This window comes from Electrona antarctica (genome assembly GCF_951216825.1).
Source record: "Electrona antarctica genome assembly, chromosome: 5".
Taxonomy (NCBI): Eukaryota; Metazoa; Chordata; class Actinopteri; order Myctophiformes; family Myctophidae; genus Electrona; species Electrona antarctica.
In genome coordinates this window covers 38,589,695-38,612,194 of record NC_136810.1, presented here as the reverse complement: position 1 = coordinate 38,612,194, position 22,500 = coordinate 38,589,695, and the positions used below count along the sequence as shown (strand labels likewise).

Sequence of the window (22,500 nt, the reverse complement as noted above, 5' to 3'; positions counted from 1 at the left end):
GAGGAAACATCATCTCAGACCAATATGATCGGTGACTCCATTAACGGTTGGTCAGATCTGCACTGCAGGGACCGATGTGAGTGAACCGCAGGGTACAAGAAGACATGAGGACTGACAATTCCCACTTCAGAAATACAGTAGAGTACAGTGTAGCCATTTTGATGACCCCTCCATTTCCATCATCAGTACTGTACTGTATACTGGCTGAGTCAATTCTTTCCGGAGTGTTTTCTTAGTTTTATTTTATTTTATTTTTCAGTGGGCCAAAATTTCTCAGTTTTATCCAACTTGTTCACAGGCTATATATACATATAATTTTGGACTGCTGAAAAGAGAATCAATCTGGATTCCCCCCCAAAACAACAATTCCTCTTTTGGGACTAAAGAGAAGCGGCAGATTGGCAAGCAGGCAGCATAGAGCAGAGACTATATGCAGCAGAGATTTACAATGACTACACCACCTCTCCCACGCTCTATTATGAGCAATAGAATCACAATGAGGAGATGAGATGAATGTACTATCTTGTTGTTGTTGTTCAGAACACCCGCTTTGAATGTTATGTAAGGCATAATGTATGGCTGGGTGGTCATTGTTGATAGAGAAATCACTGACAGGGTGATTTAAATATCAACAATGACCAGCTAGCTTACATTATCCCGCTTATTACATGAGACTTAATACATAAATTAATAAATTGACCCAAAAGTGAAGTATTTCCTTGCTTACGTTAATGAAACTATTCCAAGTTGGCCCCCGCAGAGTGCAACGAGTCGCCTCGGAAACAAGGAAGTGAGTGTTGATCAAATGGAATACATTTCCGGGTACTGCATCGTCTATTTCTCGCTTCAAATGTTTTCAAAATCATTGTTGGGAGCAACGTTTAGTTGTAAATGACATTGTGTGTTTGTTTACATGCTGAAAATAGTTACATATTAGACAAACGCACTTTGAATGGAAAATATAGGGGATAAATGGAATTGGTAGGGTTTTTCTTTTGTATAAAACTTTGTAATAAAGGTGATTTAAAACAAAGTATTGCATTTTGGGTTTGAGCCTTTGGCCTTTTTTATGTCAATCAAGTGAAGTCACCTTAATTCAAGTGGCAGATGCCAAAAATATTTTTTGATTCATATAAATGATACATGTTTAGGAGCATGTCATGTGGTCTACCTGCACAGCCTGTGTGATCTATTCGTAGATCACAATCTAACTGGGCACCCCTGATTTAAAGGAACACTTTGTTCAAATGAGCGCAGCCGTTTCTCTCACCATCGTCAGCCTGCGTGCTCTGGACGCCACACTGAAGGATGTTGGTGCAGAACATAATGCGAACTCTGGGGTCAGTGGTGAAGCACCATGGGTAATCCTCTCCATCTGGGTTCCGACAATAGTTCTCTTTCAGGTCTCTGCGGAACACACAGACATAGTTATACTGTGTGGCCTCTGTGCGTGCGTCTGTGTTTCCACATTGACGGAAATAGAAAGGAAATCCTGGAATCCTGCATAAATATGAGGGCATTATTGCTGGAAAATGCTTTTCAATGCCGTATTTTGTAAGCAGCTGTGTTTAAGGCTGTGTTAAAGATGGGGTGCCGTGATTTTTTTCCCCCTAAAACATGATCATCAGATTATACTAGGAGGAAGATTTCTTCCCAAAAAGTGTACAGAAAGTGTTAAAATTATGTTTTTATGCGTATATGGAGCTGGCCATATATTGATCTGACATCATCAAACCCTGTACAATCAAGACACGCTCCATATATGGCCAGTACAGAATTCATTCCACATGTTGATCTGACCCCCCCATGCCAAAGCACCAGCGCTCTCCCAGCAGTCTGCCGTCACCCAGGCGGATGCGTGCACGCGACCTCAGGGCATCTTTACTGGTATAGTATGTTCAGAGCAGTCACGTTTGTTCTTGCTTTTGGTATAGTTACTCAGAAAACCAGCTTTTCCAAGCTGATATTTTCTTATAGCCTTAAATACACTCAGTGCATCAAAAACTGTTTCACTTTGAAGCACTTCTGCAGTGACTTTAACGTCGACTTTGGCTTTTCTTGTGCACCCCAGAGTCAGACAGTTAAGTTGCTTGACTCAATATTTTATCACACTCTACATATTGTATGCAGTCTATCAAAAAAGTTCATTAAGTATGCCTGGTTGTCACCATAGCCCACCTGAACTTAAGCCTCGCCCACAGCTGTTGTTGTATGATAATGTGGGAAGGGGTAGGGAAGGGGTTAGGGTTATGATGACACTAAAATGGTGTTATTTCGATTTCAGGAAGAAACCAAAAATACACAGGGAACAAGCCCAAAGTAACAGCTTGAACAGATCTACAAGCTCACAATATTAAATATAAATATATTTAAGTTAAAGGACCTATAACATAAAATTCAACTTTTTCAATTTCTTTTGTGTTTTTGGGGCTCCCATGTGTTTTCTATCCCCACAAATAACCAATTTTGAACAATCAGGCTTTCATATCATATGAGTACTTTAATGGAAATTGCTCTCAGGAACAGCTCAACTGATTTTGTCCTCATCATGATGTCATCAATGTCACCCTACTTTGTATAATTCCTCCTCTTCTTCAGTCTTCAGTTCAATGCATGTTATTTGCGCTTTAAATCTGACTTGCCTAAGCCTGCAGTGCAGCAGACACCTTGTTACATGTATTTTTCAGACAAAATTATTATATTTTTTCAATAGAGAATGAGATCATATCGACATCGGTAATATCGGTTATCGGCCATAACAGCAATTAACCCTTTCAGCGCTATCATTTATTGAAAAATTAGGACCTAATTCACGCCAGCATTCTTTTAATTTGAGCTCTTATTTTGAAAAGCCACAGTTCCAGACTTCCGGTAGGGAGCTTATTCTAGGAAGTTTAACAGGTCCCGTTCAACTGTTGTTTACATCAGGGGTTCTCAACCCGTGGGTCGCCAAATTATTTTGGGGGGTCCCCAAATTATTTTCAAAAAAAAATAAAAACTGAATGGCTGTAAAGTGGAAATGAAGAGTTTACATAAGTACACATAGTACATGCATACACCTTCCCTAATGATTATGGTTTCAGTATTTATTTATGGTGTATTGTCTCTATTATTAAGGTTATTGTAGCAGTCAATTTATATTGGGGGTCGGGAGGGGGCGGGGCGGGGGTCCCGAGACGTTGCCAAAGCATTTTCGGGGGTCCCCGGCCAAAAATGTTGAGAACCCCTGGTTTACATGATCGATCTATGCCGGTGCACTGCAGAGCTCTATATCGTCATTCGTCAGCTCTGTGCCGTCAAAGAAACGCTGTTTTGACCAAAATGCCATCTGGGACAAGGAATAGGAGATACAGGCGATTGAAGGAAACGGATAGAATGGATTATTATGGCGACGACGATCTAAGATGAATGATCCAGTGCTGTGCTAACAAAATTGCTAGCTAACCGGCTAACGTAAGGAGCATTATGGCTCGGACGATCGAATGCACTATTAAAGCGCAATTGACAAAGGTCTTCGGCAATGGCGCTGAAAGTATTAATTATATCGGATATCGATATCGGCAAAAATGTCGGCGCATCCCTAATATATATATGAACAAACACTGAACTGATATATGAACTGATATATGAACAAACACTCTATAGCAATACAAGAAAACGTGTGGGTTTTGATCAAAAATTTCACTAACCCTACCGTGCGGGTGTGCCTGCGTGCGACCCGTGTGTGCGACTTACTTGCAGTGATAGTTCTTGGACGTGAAGCTGTGGTTGTGGGGATACTGGGAGTCCCAGCGCTGGCAGGTGAGTCCAGTGGGTGTTACATCAACAGTTCCCCTGTAGCCCTCTCCTTTGCCATGGAAGCACTCGGTCGTCTCAATCACATTGCTTTTGACAGGTGTGTCTGTCGATGAAAGAGAGAGCATGATGGCATTAGCCAAAAACGACAACTTACAGTTTATAGTTCATTTTAAGATCAGATTATTTCAAAACCACTCTGAACCACATGCCAGAGTGAAGTAAAGGTTTTATTATGAAAGTGCCTTTGGTACAGTATGGTGACTTTGGACAAAGGGCTGCTATTAATATGACAGCTCCCTCTAGGGGTTCAGAAGCTCTATAACTGGATTCGACTCCAGTCATGCCTGAAAACTATGGAAATTCTTGGCCGATATAAAATATATATTATATTAATTAATATTAATATTATATTATAATATTAAAATTACAATTTAGCCGATAGCCGATACTGATACCGATATATGTGTGTTTCGTTTTTGTTGTTTTTATTTCCCCCTTTTGTGCCAGGGAAACAAATACATCTTCAATACAATAAATACATGTTCAGAATCTACAGCTTGGTAGGCTGCAGATAGCCAACACACCAACATTAAAGGCTTTCCTCTTTTTAACTTTGAGTGCCCGGATCGTCTCTCATTTTCTACACCAACATAGCCAACGCAAAATGTGTGCTTATCAACAACATAATTATAAATATCAGCTACTGCCATCGGTTAATGTCTGTTTTATTTGCCGATACCGATATTGACCGATAATGGCAAATATCAGCCGATACCGATATGTGGTGTCGATGCATCCCTACTGAAAACCGTGCAGTCAGAAACCCATATCTGCTCTACTTCTATAATCTCTGCATGTAAGACTCTGCAGGGTCCGAGCTGCTATACTCTCCAAAGCAGCAACATGTGAGAGGTCATTGACCGCGAGTTCATGAATGTTACGCATGGCCTGTGCATGATAATGTGTGAAGTTCCTAGATGTTATGGCCCCTAAACCAGGCCATTCTTCTTTTTTTTTCTCCAGCCTGTACGCTGCATCTAAAAATAGACGTGAGCTGGTTATGGCGGTAAACAAAGTGGCAGGGCCTCGACAAAGAAACACTTTGTCTCTGCGTCTCTCTCCGCCTTGTTTTGATTAAGACCAACTGGGTCGTAAACTTGGTCCGTTACCAGCAGGCAGGCGCCCGTATCAGAACAGAGAGGCTGAAAGACCCAGCAAGAGAGAGAGAGGGGGGGGGGGGGGGGGGGGTTCGGTTCATGCAGATAGAGGAAGCCACAGATGGGACAACAAGAGACAGAGATGCATTTGACAAAGACAGATAGATAGACACTGCATGGGATACAGGGAGAGAGGGACTGAAAGACTGGATGGGACGGGACGGGGGTGGAGAGACTGCATGGCGAGTGGTAGAGATCTGTTTTAGAAGGGAAGCAGAGCAGGGAATGAGTGAATCACTATAGCTCCAACATAGATGGAGGAATGCCATCTAATAAATTCGGTGCCAGGACTGCTGCTGATGACTCTAACAGGCATGGGCCACTACCAGACCCTGCAGAGAAGGGGGATCTGAGCCCAACAACAACACTGACATTTTCCCCGGTCCATGTTCCTGGAGACCGCAGTAGCTATTTCACCTCAATGACTCTTCCACATCATAGGGTCGACGAGGGCAGCCCTGGCTAGAAAAATGCTACCCTTTACAGTGATGTAAATAGGTTTTCAATGTAATGGGTCCCGGGACCTAGGGGAGATCTTTTAGATGGGTCCCAGGGACATTTGTGACCGTTTCTGACCGAGGATATAAGTCATTGATGTTGTTATGAAAGCAGGGAATCATAGCTTTAAATTGACATATTGGTTGTTCAGTTTGACCCAGCAGTTTTGGAGATATGGCTTATCGAGTCATTTATTGCAGAAAACAAAAACATTCAGTGTGTTGAGAAAACAGGCTTGAAAGGTTCACTTCTGTGGACTCTAACATTACACATACAGTAGCTACATTTAGTTTTAGTTTAAGCATTTATTTCATACGTCAATTTCAGCTCTGACATTCATTTCAGACATGCTCTAGTATGTGAAGAGTCTGCCTGTGCAATCAACTCATTTTGGATAAAAAACAGTCTCCTGAACAGTTAGTCTTGCCGAGTCACATTTCATGAGTCCTACTTCAACGACATTAGAGTACAGTACTGAGTACAGTATTGCAACCCAGGAGGCCCGGAGGGTGACATGATTGCATCCTTTCTCAATTTAGTGAGTCTAAGGATGCAGGATGCAGGCTGTTTGCCTCACTGCCTTAACGTGAACAAGCGTGCACACAGATCTATGAGCACAGTGGCCACGTTGGCCCGGCAGAGGGGCGGAGCAAAGAAAATACGCTGTGGAGAGTAGAGACATTCATGCACGGTCACATGCACACACACAAGCACACACACACACACACACACGCTCCACTTACACACATGGCTTACATGACACACTGCAACATTCTCTCTCTCTCTCGTGGGTGTGAAGAGCGGTGTAAGTGATCTGCTTGTAGCGCGTGTGCGTGACCCCGGTGTTGTGTCTAGCGCGTCTAGCAGAACGTTTATGCACAGCAGTAACTGAGCCCTCGGCAGAATGTACACCGCACGTATGGAGCAGCGTAGAACAATAAACACCCAAGCTCATAGTGCAGAAGGAAAATAAACCTTCTGCCTATTAGGGGAGACATAACCAGTGCGTGCGTGCGTGCGTGCGTGCGTGCGTGCGTGCGTGCGTGCGTTACTTCTGAGAAACTAATTTTAATAGAATTTTACAAATCAACTTTGTGACGATCATTCTGATTCCTGGTCCTCACAAGAACAATGGTAATTTTAAATACATACTTTTTAAATGTTTTTTTTTGTGGCTTTCGCCTTTATTTTATATATTTTATGGAGGGACAGACAGTAGGCTGACAGGAAATGGGGAGAGAGATGTGGGGAAGACATGCAGTAAAGGCCGTCGGGATCGGGAGTCGAACCCGCGACACACTGCCAGACTGGATTACCAGCCAAGGTGCCTGGACCACTGAGCCATGGCCCAGGCAATACATGCTTTTTAGAGTTGGGTTTTAGGGATAGGTTTAGGATTGGGCATTATAGGGGCGGTGGTGGCTCAGGGGTAGAGTGGCTGGTTGGTATCCGCAAGGTTGCCAGTACGAACCCGGGCTCCCCCAGAGTTAGTGTCGAAATATCCTTGAGCAAGACACCGAACCCCTAATTGCTCCTGATGTGCTGGTTGGTGCCTTGCATGGTTTCCGCTGCCATCGGTGTATGAATGTGTGTATGAATGGGTGAATGTAATGCCTGGCGAAAGCCTGGGGAATGTTGGACGTGGATAGAAGGAGGCTGACTGTATGGGCTGGGACCGTTTTGTAGTGTGGGAGTAGGCGCATGGGCACGCGCAGGCACACACACACACACACACACACACACACACACACACACACACTTACCACAGACTTTAATGTTGCAGTACTCCCAGGGTGTGTGCGGGTCGGTGGTGTAGCACCAGGGCCTGGGTCGTCCATCAGGGTTCCTGCAGTAGTTATCGTCCAGACCTTTGTCAGGGTACCTGACAAATACAAAACAAGTTCATAATTATGGATAAGTTATTACATTCCCAGATTCTAACCAGCTCATTGGCCTTGTGGTTAGATTGTCCGCCTTTGGAATGGGAGGTCGGGGTTCAATCCCCAAGCGGGTCATACCCAAAGACCCTATACCTCCCTGCTTGGCACTCAGCATCAAGGGTTGGATTGAGGGGTAAGTCTCTGCGACATACTAGCGTCATGTCCATGGGGTGTACTTGTACATCATGTCCATGGGGTGTACTTGTACATCATGTCCATGGGGTGTACTTGTACATAATGTCCATGGGGTGTACTTGTACATCATGTCCATGGGGTGTATTTGTACATCATGTCCATGGGGTGTATTTGTACATCATGTCCATGGGGTGTACTTGTACATCATGTCCATGGGGTGTACTTGTACATCATGTCCAGGGGGTGTATTTGTACATCATGTCCATGGGGTGTATTTGTACATCATCTCCATGGGGTGTACTTGTACATCATGTCCATGGGGTGTATTTGTACATCATGTCCATGGGGTGTACTTGTACATCATGTCCATGGGGTGTACTTGTACATCATGTCCATGGGGTGTACTTGTACATCATGTCCAGGGGGTGTACTTGTACATCATGTCCAGGGGGTGTATTTGTACATCATGTGCAGGGGGTGTACTTGTACATCAAGCTGCCTCATGCTATACAGAAACAGGAGATAGGCTCCTGCCCTATGGGCCTCATGGCTCCTGCCCTATGGGCCTCATGGCTCCTGCCCTATGGGCCTCATGGCTCGACAAGGCTTACTTACTTACTTAGATTGAAACAAACGCTCAGAATGTTCCTATGATGAGACAGGGTTAAGTCTGGTAAGACGGCTGCCAAATCACTCCACCTCAGAGTAACAGATCAATAGAAGTCTTCACTAACTTTCAGCACAGAATCAATCCGGTTATTTCTTGAATATTTTCCACACTGGCCCCACAAGTCTTTCCCAGAGTCAGTCGACAGCTTTAAAAAGAACATAACAAATTGAATTTCCCGGATAATTCCCCGTCAGCAGCAGCGGAGCAACGGCGGGGCGATAATTCAACTCGTTGCATGCGGCGTCGTGTGCATTACAAATCGAAATTCCACATTCACTACATCTGCAAGTCTACAGGGTGCTCTGGGGAGCTGAGAAGACGATAGGCTGTGCCATTACAGGTGTCCTAAGTCTCTCCCCAGGCCGTCATCCCTTCTGGCCGGCAGGCTGCAGGCTCTCTGTGTCAGGCTGCAGAAGGAGGAACCCCTTTCATTGCATTAGTCTGCGAGGAGCCTGGGACCTCATTTACACAAACACTGGGATGATTAAGGACGTGTTAACGAGTCAGCACTAATCCATCCCACCTGCCGGACTGGACAGAACGCATGGGCACATGCGCAGACAGACAAGAGGACATCATTTACATTTAGATAGAGACAGACACTCAGGCACACATGCACACACACACGCACGCACGCACGCACGCACGCACGCACGCACGCACGCACGCACACTTGCAAACACATGCCTGCTTTCAAACATCCATGAAGTGAACACCCACATCCTGACGCAAGCGTGATAGTATTGAATCTAAAAATCACACCTGTGTGAAGTGAGGGGCGCTAACATATGAAAGTCTATAACTCATGTTGATTAGGTGATGTAATGGAAATGTAAAACAAACTGTGCCAACACAAACATTAAATGCCATTAACAATAAAGAGACAATATGATGTAATGAGGGACAATATGACGTAAATTTTCCCTTCATTGTCAATGGCATTTTTAAAACAAACATTGAACTAAAAACAAACATTAAACCATATAGGAGGGGCTAGCGCCCCTCAAAAATCTGAAATGTCTTTCTAATACAGTACATTAATAATACTAGACCGGTGCCCGGCTGTAGAGCACCGAGTCGGTAACGATGGAAGTTGGCGATCCATGCCCCACCCGGCTATGCAATACCCGTTGTACCCGTTCGACCCATCTGTCTGTGTCGCTTTTATGCCCATATATGGAGATTTCTGTATATGTCTCTCTGTGTCCCTTTATTCCTATATATGGAGTTCTGTGTCGGGCATGCCCAAATATGAAGTGTTGTGATGTCAGAACAGGCCGGCTCCATATATGGAGATATAGGGGTGATCAGGTCCAGACCCCGGGCAGAGGCATTTGTGGTTCTGGACAACCGGCTATCCGACGGACTCGACACCAGGCACTGCACTCCCTGTGGTGGTGTGGAACGCGTGTGTCGAATTTGAAGTCAGTGGGGTGAATGGTTCTGGAGTTATGTGAATTACAGACGTACACACGTGCGTATACATATACGTACAGAGACTGCATTTATAGATAGATGGCTGTGATTAAAAAAGGTAGAACCCAGTTATCTGTAGGGGTGACAATACAGCACTGATTTCCCATCGACTGAGAGCTCAGAGCTATTTACTGTCATTAAGCCAAAAAATAAGCATTCTTCTTGAGTGGCGCAGCTAAAAACACACACATTACACACTGCATTCTGAATGGAAGTCCTCATGCAGGGGAAAGGCACGCTGACCCGTTTTAAATCACCCCCACCACTGGAAGGAGTAACGTGAACTCCCACAAATATACAAAAAGAAGATTTACCACCTCATACGGGAGAATGAAGCTAGGAATTGATCGTTATAAGGTATTCTCGTTAGAATGCATTACATTACATACAGTATCACCTTGCCTGTGTGGGCTTATTACAAGTGATGGAGTGGGCATGTGTGTGTGTGTGTGTGTGTGTGTGTGTGTGTGTGTGTGTGTGTGTGTGTGTGTGTGTGTGTGTGTGTGTGTGTGTGTGTGTGTGTGTGTGTGTGTGTGTGTGTGTGTGTGTGCGTGTGCGTGCTACCTCTTGGGATGGTACAGGTGTTTGTGTGGTTCCTCCAGGTCCCAGCGCTGGCATTCCTTTCCACTCTCTGTGTGGTCCAGTGGTCCTCTGTAGTCCTCCCCGTTACAGCTCATACACTCCACTGTTATGCACGCACACACACACACACACACACACACACACACACACACACACACACACACACACACACACACACACACACACACACACACACACACACACACACACACACGAGACATTATAGTACCGTACACACACACATTACAGAAATACACACACACACTGTAAACATAGACACACTCTGACACGTAGACAGGAAGACACACAAACAACAGACATGCATAAGCACACCGTGGACACACACAACAAAAACATAGAAATACACATAAGCAACTTCTGCACATTTAACAACGTGTTTATGCCAACATGTCAAGTGGCCTTTGTCCAATGTAGATATACGGCTCTCTTTGATGTCCCGACGGTGACATTCATTGTTGTTGTTCGTGTGTTATGGCGTGTAGCACGCCGTCTCTGGTAAATAGCGGAGAGAGCATCTAAATTGGAAACAGATGTTTATGACTCTGCCGTTTGGGGGCGTCTACGCGCACGCTCCTCTGCCCTGTGCATGTGTGTGTTTACGTTCCTGTATGTATGTTTCTCATTAAATCCACTTAATTTCCTGGCACTCGTTTTACGAATGCACCAAATTGTCGAGAGAAGAAAAAGAGAGAAAATATGGGCAGGAGCTCAGCTTGGAGAAAGACGGCGGTTCCCATCCTGTGTTATCAAACCTCTAGCGTTTATCGTGAACATGGTACGGCGCCATATCTGCCGAGGTGAGCGTTTATCGTGAACATGGTACGGCGTCATATCTGCCGAGGTGAGCCGTCCTCTGACAGCTTGAATCATCACAGATTAGATAACGCCAGTCGTCGTCATCCAGCCTCTTCAGGGAGCCGGCCGGCCTGCTGACAGTAATGTTGTGTGATATAACGTGAGGCGCTGAGCCTCGGGTGGTGGGAAACGAGAGCTCTCTTCCAAAGTGGTTGTAGACCATTGGTAGATGACCCTGTGCGTGCGTGCGTGCCCATTGGGAGAGCTGTGAGAGAAGGGTTTCTAAGTGAACTAATATGTGCATGCTAACTAATGCCGACTTATTTGGGTTCAAACCGTTCATGTAGAGAAAGCTGGGAATGATGGAATGGGAGGGGACAACATAAACTGAAACACACACCTGGAAGCTGCTGCAGCTGGCCTTGGCCGCCACACACACACACATGCATGCGCACGCACACACTCACACACGCACGCACGCATGGACACACACACGTACGCACACAAGCACAGAGCACAGCCAACATCACTTAGAGAGGTCTCCGTAAGGCGCTGTGTGATTGCCTAATTTGCAGCGGCTCATTCCAGGCTATCGAGCCTCAATTGGTGAAGCGATTTGCAAAGTGGTATGGGCACAATTTCAAGATGAGTATCTGCTCTCCTCCCAGCCTCCCACACATACAGCACAGTACAGTATAGAGAAAGCATGTGTGCATCAGTGTGCATGCTGATATGTATATCATTACTGTCGGGACGAAACCACCTAACTCCATTTTTGAGGTTTTAGATATTTTGTTGCATACTCTGTGCTATTGAACACCCTTTACATCTGTGTGTTGTTTTGAAAATATTGAACCAATGAAAAGTAGAAAAAAACGATTAGTACAAAACCTCTACAAAACTCCATTGGACCCAAAAACTCATGCAAGTAATTGACAATATATAAAGTCACACCAGCAACTTTGATGAGGCAGTATTGCTTTGTTTTCAAAATATACGGTGTTCTTCATTTCCTGAGTTAAGTCATATGGTTTCTTCCCGACAGCAGAGATATACTGTGTGTGTGTGCTATGCGTGCGTGCGTGCGTGCGTGCGTGCGTGCGTGCGTGCGTGCGGCTCACCCTCGGAACACTGCGGTATGCCACACGCCTGGTGTCTGAGGTGTGGCCGCGGGTCCGTGGTGAAGCACCAGGGTCCTGCCGTGGAGTTGTCTGGATTGCGGCAGTAATTCTCCCTCAGGTCCTTCTTCCTGTACTTCTTAGACATGAACCTGCACAAAGCACACACAGAGAGAGCGGTATAGTTAAGCTAAACAGACAAAAAAAACTGACGGCTGACAGACCGCCTGGCCAGCAGCAACTCTGCTGTCCAGATTCCAACCAGCTTCCCAAGGACACAGGTTTTGTTGATCAAAAAAGCGGCAAAAACCCAGCAGCACCCATCTATAATTTGAACAGAGCTGTTGCTGAGCATGACTAGCCTTTGTGCATGACCAGAAGAAAGAAACCACAACATGGGCCTGGGAGTATAAGGACGATTTTGAAACTATTTGAAAGTATTTCATGTAAGTCAGTCAAAAACATGAACAGCCAATTCCTTCGTTTTCCTGGGACGCTGAATAGACTCGTAAACACAGCGATAAATCTCTTGTGTGACTCATATCTCCTCTACGTCAGACGTACGTACATGTGGCCGGTTTTGCTATTTGTGCTGGATTCTGACAGGACCAGAAATCTGGCTGTCAGCTGAGCCAGGTCTGTGTTTGTCTGTCTGTGTGTCTGTATGTCTGTGTGTCTGTGTGCAGACACACAGAAACTTATACTGCAGGTATACACAGGGACGCAGGCATTCAAGCACACGTGCGCACACACGCACCAACACGCACGCGCGCACGCACGCGTGTGTGCGTGCGTGTGCTTGAATGCCCGTGTCCCTGTGTATACCTGCAGTATAAGTTTCTGTATTTCCCATGCCTGGCGAGCTGACCGATAACGCATACAAAGAGCCTGGCTTTAATTAGCTGCCCTGCAAAGACATGCTCACAGCACTGCGATAACGCAGGTTCACTGAAGGTACAAACAGGCACTGCTCTCTTTGATTCACAGGGACGGAGGGACCTCGCACTACAAAGCCTTCAAAAAGTCTGTGAAAAAGGGGTGCACAGGAAGAGATAGTGGGGAAGATGAGTTCTGTCGAGGTGTAAGATGAGGTGTGTGTGTGTGTGTGTGTGTGTGTGTGTGTGTGTGTGTGTGTGTGTGTGTGTGTGTGTGTGTGTGTGTGTGTGTGTGTGTGTGTGTGTGTGTGTGTGTGTGTGTGTGTGTGTGTGTGTGTGTGTGTGTGTGTGGCTTTTTCATCTACTTCAATGAAATCCTAATACCTGGCACGCATGCTCCATATCATATCACCTTTCCACTCCCCTCATCCAACACTTCAGCCTCCAGCCAATTTCTACTTGTTTTTTCACCGAATTTCATCACCAAACCGTGGATGGTTGAAGTCGAGTCAGGCTGCTTTGATAATGAGATGCAAAGCGACATCTTAGAGCAAAGTTTGGAGGTGGAAGATTAAATCTCCCCCAACTTCACTATTAAAATCAAATCCAAAATCGTAAAGTCTATTTACACGTCTATTATCACGCCACAGTGCGATGGGATTAGGAAGTCACTTTTAGCTAAACGTCGTTTCAAGACAAGCTTAAAATGTTAATTCACATTTTGTCACACTTCACACTTGTTATATGTATGTGTCAAAAATGGTCCATGGTTGATTCCTGGAATCAATGTATACTTCAATGTATACAGGTGAGCACTGGAAAAATTAAGCATATTTGATGCCTGGACAGTGGACACAGGAGTCTTGTGTAACACCCGGGAATCGAACCCGGGTCTCCCACATGGGAACACCAACATCTTAACCACTAATCCAAAGGGATATGCCTAATACTTGGGCGAGATATTAGACTTTTAGGCCATCAGGCTGAAGTTGTGAGCTACTGCGCTACACTTGCACCTAGTAGCTGAAGTTGTGAGCCAATGCGCTACACTTGCACCTAGTACTGTAGCTACTGCTAAAATCGGTCAGCTGATTTTATCAATCAGCCAAGCTTCATTACGTCACACTTTCATACTCCAATCTTAACAGAGAGGTTCCTATAAAATACGACTCTGCATGCATTGTCTTGCTGCCTCCTTCGCATCCGCTGATGCTAGCTGCCTCCTCCTAGCCTGGCTAATAAGCCAGACCGAATCAGCCGTTGGCAAAGAAAAAATTACCTGCCGGCGGATTACGGTCTGGAGAGGCGCAATTGTACGCCCATTTCCTACACCAGAGAACTGGTGTGGCCAATCGGGACACGATATGCAATATGGGCGGGCTTTGGTACAGTGACGTTCAATGCTTGGGACCTTTGACTGACAGTAGCTCTGACCAATTGCGTCAAAGAGAAAATGTTTGAACCCGCCCCCCGGGAAACCAGATCCATACACAGCATCTCCAGACTCAAATACCACACGACAGTGTGATTTGAGTCTGGCTTATTAGCCAGGCTAGCCTCCTCCACCCCAGCCTCCACCTTTTGATCAGAGTCTGGCATATAGGCTCAAATACTTGTGATTTTGTCTGCTGATTCAAGCTAAATATGTCAATGTATTACTAATGTATTGCTTATGTATTGCTATTGTGTCCATATGGGGGTTTTGCAAGAGCAGAGACTTTAACGCCAAGTTTAACTGTATTCCATTTGTTGCAATAAATGGTTAATCTACTTTGACGTGAGTGTTTCTGACTGAACATGAAATAGCTGAAAAACACGTAGAATACTGCAGGGGGCCTTTAAGGGCTGCATTCCCTCATGCTCTCCAGGACATCAACCTGTGGGTCAGGAAGCAAACGTGGGTGACAGATTATCTTTCCAGGGTCACGCACAAAGAACAACTTTGAACAGCTGAACATTTCACCCATTAACTACTTGAACCCCAGCATCCACATTCCGGCGGGAACATTCGCCAAAAATAACCGATCCCAGCGTCTCGTACTCTGGTGGTGTTGGTGTAGACCGGAAAAGAAAACAAGTTCCAACTATACAGAGCCAACATACGGCCAGTTTAGAGTGTTTAGGTGGTTCATGTATACTTATACAGGTTCCTGACACATGTTTCAGGTCCCAGGACAAAACAGTTGACAGTCTCTGTATTAACACAGTGGCTCCAGAAGCTATTGTGCGGCCAGGCACAATCCATGATCTCAAAGATATTTTTGGGGCTTTTTTGATAGATATACAGTAGCTTGACAGGAAACGGGGAGAGAGACACACAGCAAAGGGACTCAAACCCGCGACCCGCTAAAATGGACCAGACACGATCCTTTATCCTACTAATACATTGCTGATTTACCTTCAGATTGATCTTAAATCCTCTTAGTTTCTGTTGTATGTTACGCGACCTCTTTCTCCTTCTCTAAATAGACTCAAAGGTATTAAGTATATGGATGCGTTTTGGCAAGTTATCAGGGAATTTAATCAGGGAACATGTCCAGTGCTTAAGCTAAATTGTGCATTAGACATGATTCTAATCCTACACACACACACACACACACACACACACACACACACACACACACACACACACACACACACACACACACACACACACACACACACACACAAACACGCACGCACACACACGCATGCACGCAAACATGTCCTACACCTAGATAAACAGTAAGGCCGCAGCAGGAAATGATCTGTGACTCTGTTAAGCGTTACAATGAGGTCAGAGCATATCGTTTCTGATGAATGACTGCTCCCGGGAGTCTAATCAGGCCCTAATATATCACTCACACACACACACACACACACACAAACACACGCACGCACGCACGCACGCACGCACGTACGCACACACATACACACACACACACACACGCGCACACATGTGCGTGCACATGTGCGTGCACATGCGCTGACCTCTAGCTACTTGCTAATTGAATTGCTAACACATTGACCTGTGCTTACAGTAACCATCAATGAACATGACTGCGCTAACCGCTAACTGCAGCTGAGGATGTTTGCTACAGGACAATGAGTCAAACTCACAAACAGCTTTCACATCGTTCCCAGGGATTTGGAAAGGTTAGTAATGTCTCTGAACAATCCCATTTCCATACAGTAATTCCACACGTTTCAAAATATAAGGGAATAATAAGGGAAAGAATTGTGTCCAAATGCACGTTTTGGATACCTCTTCTTACATTATGAGAGATGTACAATATATGCAACATTCTAAATATATTTTCATTTAAGGCCTTACCCCTTATGCCGAAACGTTTTGGGGGGCATTTTATACAGTACTATATTTTCTAAATAGTGAAAATAGCCCATCTACATCGACACATTGCAATTGTGTAGATCTTCCATTTGAACTATTTTGAAATGTTTTTCAACATACAGTAGCAAAACATGCCTAAAAGTGAAGGTTTAGGCATAAGGGGTAATAAGGGGCGCGCACCATAGGGCCCTCGAGTATAGGTTGTGCTCCGCATGGGATGGCAGTAAAAATGACATAAAGGTCTTACTTGTGTTCATGAGGAATAGTCGAGGCCCAGGCTTGGCAGAGGATCCCACTCACTGTTGCTGTTCTGCGGGCCCTATAGCTCTGACCTGTACCTACGATACACTCCCTCACATAGTCTGTAGGGGGGGGGGGGGGGGGGGGAGAGAGAGAGAGAGAGAGAGAGAGAGAGAGAGAGAGAGAGAGAGAGAGAGAGAGAGGTTGGGTGAAGTGCAACAATGTGCAAACAGTAAACACAGCAGTAAGATTTGTGAGCTGCTGTGACAGGAGAAGGATGTCAAATGGAATACAACCACCTGAAGGAATACAAATCATTGTGTGTACACTGTTTATACCCTACACTGTTTACAGCAAATGTCCTATCCTCGGTACATAGAAATACTGTTCATATAAACAGAGCAACTAACTTTGATTCAATTACATTTGAATAAATTGCTGCTATACTTTCGCAAATGTTTGCAAGTGAATGCAAAAACATTGAAATACTGCTGTCAACTTTCAAAAGTATAAAGCTAACGTCTCCTATATGGATGTAAAACTATCTCTGACAAAATGCACAATCTTTTTTTTTATAGTTTCACAAGATAGTATTACTCAATGACCCCTTTTCCACCGGTTGGTTCCCAATGGGAACCGGTTCAGTTCTTTTTGGTTTTTAGTCCATGAGCCAGAGCTCCAAAATTGGTGGGCAAACTATACCTATATTACATTGTTTATAGGATCAATACAAGTAAATTAATACATGATAACCCTTCCACAGTAGTAGCTTTTTCATATTTCCGATTATTTTGCATATTTTCCTACATAATGCCTCATTTGCATATTTAAAAATCACACCCGTGTGAACTGAGTGGTGTAAGGTTTTATATAGCATGATCAGCTGTGGTCTGACGTAATGTCTGACGTTAAAGATCTTTGGCTAGGTAGACTCGTCTTCTGATGTGATGATTTGTGACCATGAAGTTGATTCAGCTGGAGTTTTTGTCCGATGTGAGGTATTATATAAGGTAAGGTATTATATAGCCTGATCAGCTCTGATCTGACGTAATGAAATCACACCTGGATGTGATTTCACAACTGGCTTTTTTTGTGCAGAGAAAATGAACATGGTTGCTACGGTCATCCAGTTCACCCGGGTGTGATTTAATTACGTCAGAAATTATTTTGAACATAGCAACCATGCTCATTTTTTTCTGCACACAAAAGCCAGTTGTAGGAGTGGTTTACACCACTCAAAAATGTAAAATTTGTAATACAATAAATCATTGTCTTCGTGTAAGTACTCAATTGGGGAAGTTTCATGGTGATAACAATCTAATATAGGTATGGTTTTGCACACACAATTCATAATTAACGTTCCAATTTTGGAGCTCTGGCTCATGGACTAAAAACCAAAAATAACTGAACCGGTTCCCATTGGGAACCAACTGGTGGAAAAGGGGCCAATGTGTAACACACATGATTTTATTCCTACTTATAGTCAATATTTATTTGTTTTATCTTGATTGTTTTGTTCCACTTTTGCTTTGGCAATGCATGTTTTCTCATGCCAATAAAGCTCCTTTGAATTAGCCCTTCACTAAATCCCACCCCAAAAAGCGATTGTCCAATGCCAATCCAAATAGTTTAGCAACGGTTGCTATGCAGGTCAAGCATTCTTCGCTGCATAGCAAGTGCCTATTGGACAAGGATGGGTTGGGGAGGGACTTAGTGAAGGGCTAATTGAATTGAGAGAGAGAAATATAAAATGCACTAATGGTATTTGATTTATGTGTATTAGGTAATGCATGTTTAATTTACTCACTTGACACATTTTGTTTGTTGTTGAATATGCATTGTGTATTGTTACTTCCATTTATAATTACTATCTGTCACTGAATTTATCTGAGAGAAAGAGAGAGAGAGAAGAAGATTTCGAGAACGGGAGATCAGCCAACTGTTGTGTTTGAGCTGATTTAGAAAGCAGAGAGTTGGAGATGTTCACTTATATGAATCTTAGCTTAACAAGGACTTTGTCTTTGCCAGAATCCAACGTCTGTTTTTCTAATCTTCAGCAAAACATTTGGAACAAAGTGAAGAAATGAAAGAAGTCAGCCACACGGCACAGCGTGCATGTTCTGCATCGTGAACAGCCTGTCAACAGATCTAGGGCCGAGGGCTGGATTTCCATAGTTTACACAAACACTAGATAATGACACAAAATTGACCGTAATCTATGGCTGTGCTGTAAACATTACATGACTGCCCTACACACACATCCCCTGCCTTCTACTCCCAATGCACCTTCTATAAGTGGTTAGAAGAGTCGGACAACTCTATGACTTGGAGACATTGGCGTAACAGCCTCTACAGACTGTGAGCATATTCTTTATGGTTTTCATTTATCATTATCATTGTACTTTTGTTTCGTTATTTTGTATGTGTTATGGACCCTGAGTCTGAAATAAAGATTGAATTATATCTTGTGTGCACGCATGCGCAGTGTGCGGGCGTCCGTCCGTGCATGCGTGCGTCCGTGCGTGCGTGCGTGCGTCCGTGTGTGCGTGCGTGCGTGCGTGCGTGCGTGCGTGCGTGCGTGCGTGCGTGCGTGCGTGTGTTTGGATCAAAAAGGAAGCGCGCACATCTCAGAACACTACAGGTGCTGAACAAAAAAATACGTACAATGAGAAAGGGTTGTCCACACACTGTATATCACACTGTATATCAGCTCCCACTGACCAGGAAACTTTTATTGAGTAATAAATGTTTCCTGGGAGCTGATATACAGTGTGTGGACAACCCTTCTTTCTCATTGTGTGTGTGTTTATCTCTCTCTCTCTCTCTCTCTCTCTCGCTCTTTTTCTGCATACGTACAGTACACTGTACAGTATTCTGGAACTGTAGATGCGTATGTAAATATTGTGAAATTGTGGCGTTTGGGATGAAATAATTGAACAGCAGAAAATAATCAAGACTAATTGCAGCTATAGGATAGAGTAGGAGAATGAAGTGTAGAGGAGACCGCTATAGGGCACCTTTCTTTTGATACAGCTGGTAGTTGAAGTCCTGCTGACTCTGGGTTCCAGGTGAGCTCCTGTCAAAGGACAGCCAGTGGCACTTTCTGCTTTTATGATCGTACAGGAACGCTCTGGAGAGAGAGAGGGAGAGAGAGAGAGAGAGAGAGAGAGAGAGAGAGAGAGAGAGAGAGAGAGAGAGAGAGAGAGAGATACACTGTTACCCAAACACCAAATTGAGAATGGGACATGTGTGCGTGTGCGTGTGTGTGTGTGTGTGCATGTGCGTGTTTTGCATTCATCACATAGCAGGTGTGTGTGTGTGTGTTTGTGTGACGTGTGTGTGTGTGTGTGTGTGTGTGTGTGTGTGTGTGTGTGTGTGTGTGTGTGTGTGTGTGTGTGTGTGTGTGTGTGTGTGTGTGTGTGTGTGTGTGCGTGTGTGTGTGTGTGTGTGTGTGTGTGTGTGTTAGGCTGCGCAACAGTGACACGTTATTTTCATGCTTGGAGCCAGGGACACAGGGACCCAAGGACCCAGAGACACACATACAGTAGCTCTGCATAGGAGTTGCACCACTCAAAAATCCCACTGATAGGGGGGTCCCAAATGAAAAAGGTTGAGAATCCATGCTGTACAGCAGTGGTTTTCAAACATTTTTTGGCTCAGGTCACCCCTGTAAATAACTATTTTCATCCACCCCCACCTGAATGACATTGTTTACTTTATAGCGCCTTATGTAATATTAACGCAGTATGTCATGAGGGAAAACTTGAGAGAATATGAGTCTCCATTATAGGACAGATTGAAAAGAATTACATTGTTATAGTTTACGTTTAACCACTTAAACCCCAGCATCCATATCCTGGGGGGAACATTCACCAAAAATAGCTGATCTACAAGCTCACGTGTTGTTGAGCCTGTAGATCTGTATATATTTGGTGAAGACTAAATTGGTGCAGCATACTGTAGACTGAAAAAGAAGACCCCACCGGGTAAAGTGACAAATTCCAAATATTACCAAAGTATTCTGAGACGCCCATGGACTCGTGTCAAGGCAGTGCAGGTTGCCAAACCTTTTCATGTCAAGGACCCCCAAATTGACACTATTAGCCTGCGGACCCCCATTTGAAAGGATAATGTCAGGGACCCCCATATAAGAGAAGATGTTTACTGACTAGCAGTGATTCCTAATCATTTTAATTTCAAGGACCCCCAGTTTCCTCTTGTCAAAATGGACACTTATATTATGCGTGTCTTAAGTACCAGGTCTTATGACTTAACTTAAGACCTGGAGGCGTGGTCAATGCTGTTTGGCCACTCAGAATAACCAAATGGCATTGATCACGCCTCCAGGTCTTAAGTTAAGTAATAAGACCTGGTACTTAAGACACGCATAATACTGCCCTAATTAGTGTCTTTGGGTACCTTGTGGTTCACTGAGAACTCCCATGAGCTATCATTCTAATTGAAATGTTTTAATGTTCAGGTGTGAACATTCATCCAATCAAGTGATGAACACTTTTTGATTATGCATGAAGAAGGTCAGTAGACCGAAAGCTTGCAAAATAAATACTTTGATTGTGCGCAGATCTGAGTGTGCGGAGCTTCGCTTTATTTTTTTCAAGGACCCGCAGTTTTACATGCATTAGGTTACAGGCCGCCATCTGTTTATTAGGATTTTTGGTTTACAGTGCATTTCAAGATTGCATATTCAGTAAATAACAGATTGAAAACTATAGCAAAGACATACAAACAAACAGACAAACCAGAACACTTACAGTAAAGTAAAAGAGACAAAACAGCATGCACCACCATTCCGAAAAATACATTTCGGAATGGTGGGCTTTCGGAATGGTGGGCTTTCGGAATGGTGGGGTTTCGGAATGGTGGGGTTTCGGAATGGCGATGTTTCAGAATGGTGGGCTTTCGGAATGGTGGGGTTTCGGAATGGTGGGGTTTCGGAATGGTGGGGTTTCAGAATGGTGGGTTTTCGGAATGGTGGGTTTTCGGAATGGAGGGCTGTCCACACAAAACAAACAAAGCATTTCTATCTCTGGGACCCCAAATTAAATTATATTGTAAAATCAATAACTCTGAGATATTTTGTTCCATTTGTACACTCTCTGAGTTAAAGACCCATAAGGGTCCATTTGATTCTTAACTATATTATAGCATGGGAACCCCCTGGAACTCCATCAAGGACCACTGGCGACGCACAGTATGCATATAGGAGTAGGACCACTCCACATGACGTACCTGCAGACAAAAGGGAGCCTCTTGTTGCGGCTGCAGGCTTTGGCGCACTTGGCCATGCTCAGCTTCCTGCTTTTGGTCAGGTGGTGGGAGGGGCCAGGGGACAGGTGGGAGGGGTCATGGGGGGACAGGGCGACCAGTCCTATGCCGTCGACCCTCTGGTAGTCCTGCAGTGCATTCCTCCTGCTCTCTGATAGGCCAGTTAGAAAGAGAAGTTTATAGCAAGCTTGGCAGTGGCTATAAAAATACATCTTATACATGATGCACATCATGCACGCACGCACGCACGCACGCACGCACGTACACACGCACGCACGTACACACACACACACACACACACACACACACACACACACACACACACACACACACACACACACACACACACACACACACACACACACAATAGACACAAGTTAGATAAGAATGCTTGACTGTTCTTGTTCTTCAATGGCCTGAGCAGCTCTCTCTGACAAGCATAACAATGTGTGAATTAGTCTGTCTGCTTATTAATCTACAGAATGTAATGGGATGCACAGTCATTCATCACTGTCACC

The 22,500-nt window shown here is 44.4% G+C and overlaps 1 protein-coding gene across 2 annotated transcripts in view; it reads right to left on the bottom strand.

The window, feature by feature from the left end:
* Positions 1-22,500, bottom strand: part of hgfb (hepatocyte growth factor b) — a 34,271-nt gene that overhangs the window by 10,587 nt on the left and 1,184 nt on the right. For both annotated transcript variants that reach the window (XR_013790072.1, XM_079501628.1), the window contains exons 2-9: positions 21,947-22,133; positions 19,714-19,826; positions 16,704-16,818; positions 12,254-12,402; positions 10,299-10,419; positions 7,277-7,395; positions 3,736-3,901; positions 1,271-1,407 (exon numbers count right to left, since the gene is read on the bottom strand). Coding sequence is in view for 1 of the 2 variants with exons in the window: in XM_079501628.1 (XP_079357754.1) it covers positions 1,271-1,407; positions 3,736-3,901; positions 7,277-7,395; positions 10,299-10,419; positions 12,254-12,402; positions 16,704-16,818; positions 19,714-19,826; positions 21,947-22,133 (1,107 nt within the window). In the remaining variant the exon portion in view is untranslated. The remainder of the gene's footprint in view (positions 1-1,270; positions 1,408-3,735; positions 3,902-7,276; positions 7,396-10,298; positions 10,420-12,253; positions 12,403-16,703; positions 16,819-19,713; positions 19,827-21,946; positions 22,134-22,500) is intronic.